Here is a 7,505-nt window from a genome sequence, read left to right on the forward strand (position 1 = left end):
ACATCCTTCCCTCCTCTGCCCGTTCAGTCAAAACAGCAAACACAAGCAAAGACCTCTTTGAATCTCGCAGACTTGGATCTCTTTTCCTCTACTGGGGAAAACAAGCAGCCATCCTTTCCACCTGCCTTTAGTACATCGAAATCGGGCTCCTTTCCTCCACCACCCCTTTCGTCTACCACCGCCCAACCCGCAGCCAGCAAAAGTTCAAGCTTAGCTGATGACTTTGGAGAGTTCAACCTTTTTGGGGAATTTTCTAACTGCACATCAGCCAGTGGACAAGATGACTTTGCAGATTTTATGGCTTTCAACAATAGCAGCGGATTTTCTGAACAAAAACCAGATGACAAATTCAATGCACTTAAGCTAGAGGCCGGTCCTGTTCCTCAGTCTGGCTCATCTGCCAGCACAGTGAAGAGTGGGCAAAGCTCTGCCGCCGCTGCTACGCCCACCAAGTACGATATCTTCAAACAGCTCTCTCTGGAGGGCTCTGGAGCAGGCTTTGAGGAGGTGAAGGACAACACGCTTTCTTCAGTGAAGAGCGATGATGATTTTGCCGACTTTCACTCTAACAAGTTTTCTTCCACGTGCAACAGCACAGATAAGTCGCTGGTGGACAAAGTCGCAGCCTTCAAGCAGGCCAAAGAAGACTCCGCTTCGGTGAAGTCTCTGGATCTCCCTTCGATTGGTGGCAGCAGCGTTGGCAAGGAGGATTCTGAAGATGCCTTGTCTGTTCAGTTTGACATGAAACTGGCTGATGTGGGAGGAGATCTTAAGCATGTCATGTCTGATAGCTCTTTGGATTTGCCAACAGTTAGTGGCCAGCATCCGCCAGCAGCAGGTGAGGAACTGGTTAGATTGCTCTGGTAACGTAGGTGGTGGAGATCTCGGTGTTCTCGGTGTGCTAAATTACAGTATTATGCACTGGTCTTTCAGTAGTGAAGGACTTCCAAAGCCGTGCGCCCGCTCGCCTCCAGCCCCTCAGCAGGGCAGCGTTTGTTTTTTGTCTTAGAAGACTATAAATAGATCGAACAGTTTGAACTCTGTGCCGGTTTATTTTTGAGAATTGCCAACATCATATGACTGGTACCTGTTAGCTATTGTCACTTAAGGGATTTGAGTGGAAAATTTCCTAATGCAAACAGTGTCATTCCATTTCTATTCACAAGATGAATGGCAGAGTCTCCCTTTAATCTCTTGGTTTCAACAAAGCATTTGGCTTGGGGACTTAACCCACTCTGCGCTTCTGGAAGGGTCGGCAGAATGCTAATTTGGGCTGTTAACGAGAAGCCGTCTCATCCGCCACTCGAGTAGATGCCCGTGACGGTGTAGCCAGTGTTTTGCAGGACTGCAGGTAGACGTATTGCATAGACCTTTTAGAGTTAAACCCCTCGTTGGAATAATCTTGCGAATTGGTAACTCTTGAGCCTCCATTTAAAACCACGGGACTTTCACTTTATCCTTATCGGGTTCTCACCTGCTTTAATTTCCCTTTATGAAAGTGCTCCAGAGAGTGAATTGACCATCTCCGATCTGACCGCTTATCAGAAAACAAATTTCCCAAGTGTCCTGCTTTTTCTTTTCTTATGTACATAGGAAGATAAGACGTGGTTAAATGTTCTGTGGCCTTCAGTAGTACAGGAGCTGTTCCTGTGTTCCAGCGACAGGTATTACGCAGTCTGAGGCTTTTCTGAGCGGGGGGAGCTCAGAACTGTACGTGTGAGAGCTGCTGTTCCTGCAAGAATTGGTTATTTCCAAATGAAATATTTCTTCTGTTTGTGCAAATAGGGGTAGAGGAAATACGCAGTACTGTAATTTTGCATTATATGGTATTTTTAAGTAGGGGAGAGAATTCAGTTGGCAACTTTGACATGGAAGATACTCTATAACAGGGTACAAAATATCAGGAATAATTTATTAGCGAAGACATTTAATTTTCATATTGCTGCTTGGTAAAACTCCAAGTTGAGTGGGCTGTCCAAAACGTAGCACCTACAGTGTATTCTTGAATGTTTACTTTGGTTTTGAAAGCACTTTTTCCTAATATTTTTCTAGCCTCTTTTGGTGGTCGTTTGACTTACGTAGCTCTTCTACAGGATGTGAGCTTTTGCCACAGAAATCAGTGATAAAGAATTGCCGTTTGTGGCAGGAACGACTTTTCTGGTTGGTTGAAGGGGTTAGCTGTTCATGTGCTTGTTGCTAAACTTTTGAACTCTGAAGTATTAATTAGAAGCTATTTTTATTAAACAAGTCTGTATTCTCCTATGGTGCCAAGCTAGGTGTTTTTCCACAGGGAGAGTTTTACTCTATTTAACTCTGTTTGGATTTCGTAGCGGAGCGTGCTCTGGCCGATCCGTCACGAACATTTCTCTGCTCCTTTACCTGTGTTTGGTGCGTTCCAAGCGATGAACTGCTGATGTTCAAGTCCTTTTTTTTTTTTTTTTTCTTTCCGCAGTTTACATGAAGTTAAACAGTTGGGTTTTTTTCCCCTCTTAATTGAACTGTGATGTTTAAAGTCCTTTTTTTTTTTTTTTTCTTTCCGCAGTTTACATGAAGTTAAACAGTTGGGTTTTTTTCCCCTCTTAATTTTCTTTGATCTGTAAATCTAATGTCAAAAAGGGACAGTATCCCTTTGTCACCCTCGCTGCTGGGAAATGGGAGACCGGTCACTGGGAACCGTGTGTTTGCAAGCACCGGGTCACATCTCTGGTGAAACAGCAGCAGGACAGAGGTGCTGAGTAGTGATTCGACTTTTCTGACACAGCGATACAGAGGTCTTTATCCTTTGGCCATTGGGATTTCACGCTGCGTAGCTTCCAGGACTGGGTAGGTAGGTTACTTACACTGGGAATTAGAAAGAAACCGTCGAGTGGCTTCCCATAGGACGGGCTTTGGTCTCTGAGGGAAGAAAGGTTTTGAGTTTTGCTCTCTCCAAAGGGGATACTGTCTCTTTAAACTTTGCTATAATTCTTTGTGTGGAAGGTTGATTATACTAATGTTGCCTGATTTCTCTTGCATTTACTTCACATAACCCTTTGAGCACTGGCTGCATGCTGGTAGTTCCAACCAGGCTGCTGCTTTAAACCAAATTTACGTTTCGCTCCGAGAGGAAAGCGTTTGAATTAGCACCTCGTCATGTCATGTGAACCTGGTTTGTTCAGTGTCATGCTGAACGCTGCAGCGAGAGCGTGCCCTGCCCAGGTGTCCTCAAAGGGTTGTCCATCTGCTGCACTTAAACCTGTAAAGTACCTTTTTTCTTTGGCATTATTGGAGATCTCTGTGTATTTTAATCAACTGCAGGTTTTTTGCTGCTTTTCTAATGTCTAATTTCAACTAAACATTTCCTGTGTGAATGTGCCTTCTCAGATCTGCTTTGGTATCTCTCTCTGCAAGTACTGACCTGCATGCTTCCTTCCGATAGCGCCCTGCGAGCTCCTCTGTATCACTATCTTTTGTGATCTGTAAGTCCTGCTGTGTTAATAAATATGATCTTGGCATATTTTGAAAGTGTGGGGATGTGTGTGATTTGTTGCAAACCAGCGATGCATCTCTTTGTCCTGAGAAACACAAAGTTTAAAGTTATAGTATCCCCTAAAGCTGGCGGGTGCCTTCTTCCTGCAGAGCAGCGTGTGGGTGAGCTGCTTTCTCCTCTTCCAACGCTCTGACCTCGCTCCCTGTGTGTTTCTGAAACTTTACCTGTCGGGCTAAATAATATTTTTCAAAAGAGCAGGTTTTGAGGGGTCGAATAGAGGAGCTGCATGGATGGCAGGGCTGTTGCCGTGAGTTGGTTTGGAGGGTGTGGTGGTAGTTCAGACTGGAGACAGAAACGACGTTTTCTCTCTCCCGTGGTCTCTGCATCCGGATTTCCCTGCTGCCAGCCAAGGTTATGCGATGCCTTTGAGGAGGGGCCCAACCGGAGAGCGTGTCGCTATCTAAGCCTCTGTGCATAGGAGCCCATTAAACGGTATTCTGATATTTATTTAGCTAATCTGGAGTGAGTTAATCGGTGCCCCAGAGTAAAGGGCTCTGCTTCCTTCTTCTGTCTGGGAACTCCTGCCTTATGAAATACTGAAACCTTCGAACACGAGTGACAGCTGCAAATTTGTGTCACGTAGTTCTGTCACTTCGAATTCCTCCGAATCCTGGGCCATGAACAGTTTGGGATTAACATCAAATTAACAGACAAGGTAAAAAGCTAAAAATATTCGCGATGTGGAATAAAGTTAAAGCATTAATGCCAGTGCAAACTGGGGTTTCGTAGTTCCTTGCCAAAAACCAGACCAGAACCCAGGATGTGTTTTTGCTTTACACCAATCTTGAGAGACTTTAAAGCAAAAAAACCCCCCAAAACGTACAAAGCAAACCGCCACCCCTCATTCATTCTGCAGAGCCAGTAGGTTATGCCTGGCCCTAAACTAAAGCTCGAACATAAACCTGAGAGACCAAATCCTGCAGGGTTCCTGCTATTAGCATTTGTTCAGCTAATCATACCTGGAGGAGGGAGAGTTATGTTCATAGCTCTGTGCTTTATTACATTTTTGTCCAGACTTGACTGTCAGATTCTCCCACTTGCTCTCGTGTAGTGTAATTCTGGAAACAGAAGAGCTTAACAACACACGTTTATCCTGCGAAGGCCTCTGAGAGCGGAGGGGGTGGACGTGTTTTCCAAGCTGAGCCAAAGCGCATGGCAGCTGCCCTGAGCTTCTGCAGGACTGGGCTGAGCCATCTCTGCGCTTCCAGTGCAAGCTCAGAGGGTCTTTGTTCTGCTGCAGGGTGGCGTTTATCATGATAATTAAAAAATAATTAGCAAATTTGTTAATTCCACAAGGTTTTAAGGCCTTTCTCTCCTTTTTCCTTCATTTTAATTTATCTTACAGCCAACATTTGTGATGGTTTCCACCTTAGCAGTGCCATTCTTCAGCAAAAGGAAATTGGAGTAACTCCCTTATCATTAAACACTGTTCCAGACTTCGCCAGCTGAGAAATGGGCTTTGAGTTTTCCTGAGCGCTGGCAGGCGTGACGCAGATAGCTCGTACGAGCCTCTCTATTCCCCCCGTTTCATCCCCGCCTGTATCAGCTGAAGCCCAGTGGAAGCAGCGAGGAGGTGGTGCCTGTCCCCCTCCAGTTTCTGGGCTTCTTGTGCAGGCTGCTGGTGATGTTCCCAGTGTAACAACTCTGGTATTGATGGTGTTTCGCCAGAAACAGAACCAGCTACCACCTGCACCATCCCAACAACCAACAAATGACACAGGAGTTGTGCTTGTTCATCAGAATTTAATATAAACTGAAACACCAAAACTTGAAAGTCTCCTGTGGTGGTGAAAATCACTAAATACATTACAATCTTCTGAGTTATCTCTTTGAGTTTTCTTCAGAATATCACTAATGCTGCCAAGAGTTTTCCTTAAATGATTAAACTGTTGACGTTGAAGGCTTCAGCTTTTAAATCGCCTCCAGCCATAACTGAAGCCTTGGTAGCTGAAATAAATTGTAATAGTTGGCTCAAGTGAAGGCTGTACAGTTTTTCTGTAGATGAGATAACACTGGAAAACAGTGTTTCACCTGTTCTCCATCCTCTGTCAGTGTTCTCCTGCGCGGTCCTTGGCAGCCGCTGCTCCGTCTCCTTCCAGCAGCTGCATGGCCAGCTCGTGCCGCCGCCAGGCGATGATCAGGCAGGTTGGACTGTAGTTTTGGTGGTTCAAAATGGGTGGGAAGCAGATGGTAAATATCCCAAACCTTCTGCTTTGGAAGAAATACAGTTTGGGGTTTGATTTCTAAAGCTTTTGGAAACTTCACACTGCACTCCAGTGTGAAGACCACTTTTTCCATTCCTGATCCACTAGAAAATATTTTAAAGTAAAAAACGTGTGTTTAGGTGATGTTTAACTTTGATTTTTACAGGCACACAGAAACACGTCCACCCTACCCCATCTGTAAGTGATGCGAGCCTCTACATCCAGCGTATTCGATCCGGGGTGTGTTTCGTGGCCTCCCCAGAGCAAAGCTGACGGTGCTAATCATGTGTGCCTTTAACTCTGCCGGCACCGAGAGCTTTTGGGTCTTCATGCAAAACTAAACTCAGATCTCTTGTGTCATTTCCAAAAGACCCCACGGAATTGCTACCGCAGTTACCAAGGAGCGCTGGTTTATGGTGAGACGTCCCACTGCAGTCCGCTGGTGTGGCTCCTGCGGTAGGACTGTGGGATTCCTAATGCACCACCGGTTGGGATTTGCCCTGCTTCGGCAGGGCTTTGCTGTGTGCTCTCCCAAAGCTGCTAAGACATCACTTTTAACCTTATGGGAAAAGATTGTATATCCCCCAAAACACGCACCTTCATGGAATTTTGAATGGATTTAGTCTTTGCTCATTTTTTTAATATAAAATTTGATGCTTCTTATCAGTTCAGATGCTGTTCTTCCCAGAAGCGTCCTCCAGGAGGAAATGTGGCAGCTCCGTAACATCTGTCTTCACTCAGTGTGATGCTTTATGAGAAGTAATTAAATTTTTTCCCCTCTTAATCATCTCTTGCTTTGCAAAAATATTACTGATACACGTGCATCCTTTTAAATACTGAATTGCAACACCAGCAAACGAAGCTTTTATTCCATCAGAGGCCAGAACAGCAGCAGTGTAACTGGAGCTTTTTTATTCGTTACGCGTGTCTGTGGTCTTTAAGAAAAAGGCTGTTGGAGGGGCAATTCTTAACGCTGCTCAATAAAACCATCTTTTTGCCCGTAATGAAGATACCCACGTGATGAGGAGTTCTCTGTGCTTTTCACATGTAAACTGCTTCTTCCTATATTAGTCTGGGGGCAAGTTGCTCCGCTGCCCTTCGGGGGGCAAAGCTCCTCCCTTCATCACGCAGCAAATGCGTGAAGAGCTCAGAAAAACCTTTAGTTTTACATGGCTGTGCCAAAGGTGATGAGTTTACTTCCTCGATTCAAAAGCATCCACCTTGTGGCAAAAGATTCTCTGAAGAGCAGCAAATGGCACAGCAGAACCTTGTTTGTGCAGCGGAGGGAGGATTCTTTCAGAAGCCCTTTCACCCTGGGTGATGGACGGCTCCACGTACATCCTTACCTTTCGTACTGCTCAGGAAATTGTTTTAGCACTGCTTTAGCTGTGAACAGTTTGTCTCTGAACACAGTGTTTTTCCTCTCAGGAAAGTTTCTTCACCGCAGTAATCCTTTCATAACTGTCCAAGTAAATAAAATGGACAGAGCTGAACTCTTCCGTTTTATCCCCACGCAGACGGGTTTTATGTCTGCGTGAATTCACATGGAGAATCTTGAATCTTAGTTTGTGAATAATTAAAATATTGTTCTGCCTTACCGGCCGTGACCTATTGATGCAGGGGAGTTCAGGATTCCCCCCACAGCCTGTCCCTGATGCAGGTCAGAGCAGGAGTACGCTGAGCTGGTCCCTCGGGATGTGTTTCAGCTCCAGCTCTAGCGCAGCAATCATCGACAATAGGTCGTGCAGATCTTCACAGCGGGGTCATCACTC

The 7,505-nt window shown here is 45.3% G+C and overlaps 1 protein-coding gene across 1 annotated transcript in view; it reads left to right on the forward strand.

The window, feature by feature from the left end:
* The window catches only part of SYNRG (synergin, gamma), a 34,438-nt gene that overhangs the window by 17,366 nt on the left and 9,567 nt on the right, over window positions 1-7,505 (forward strand). Inside the window, exon 15 of the mRNA XM_010144653.1 lies at window positions 1-838. This exon is cut by the window's left edge and continues 3 nt beyond it. Within this exon, the coding sequence (XP_010142955.1) occupies window positions 1-838 (838 nt within the window). The remainder of the gene's footprint in view (window positions 839-7,505) is intronic.

The sequence above is a fragment of the Buceros rhinoceros genome, unplaced genomic scaffold (assembly GCF_000710305.1).
Source record: "Buceros rhinoceros silvestris isolate BGI_N320 unplaced genomic scaffold, ASM71030v1 scaffold22731, whole genome shotgun sequence".
NCBI lineage: Eukaryota > Metazoa > Chordata > Aves > Bucerotiformes > Bucerotidae > Buceros > Buceros rhinoceros.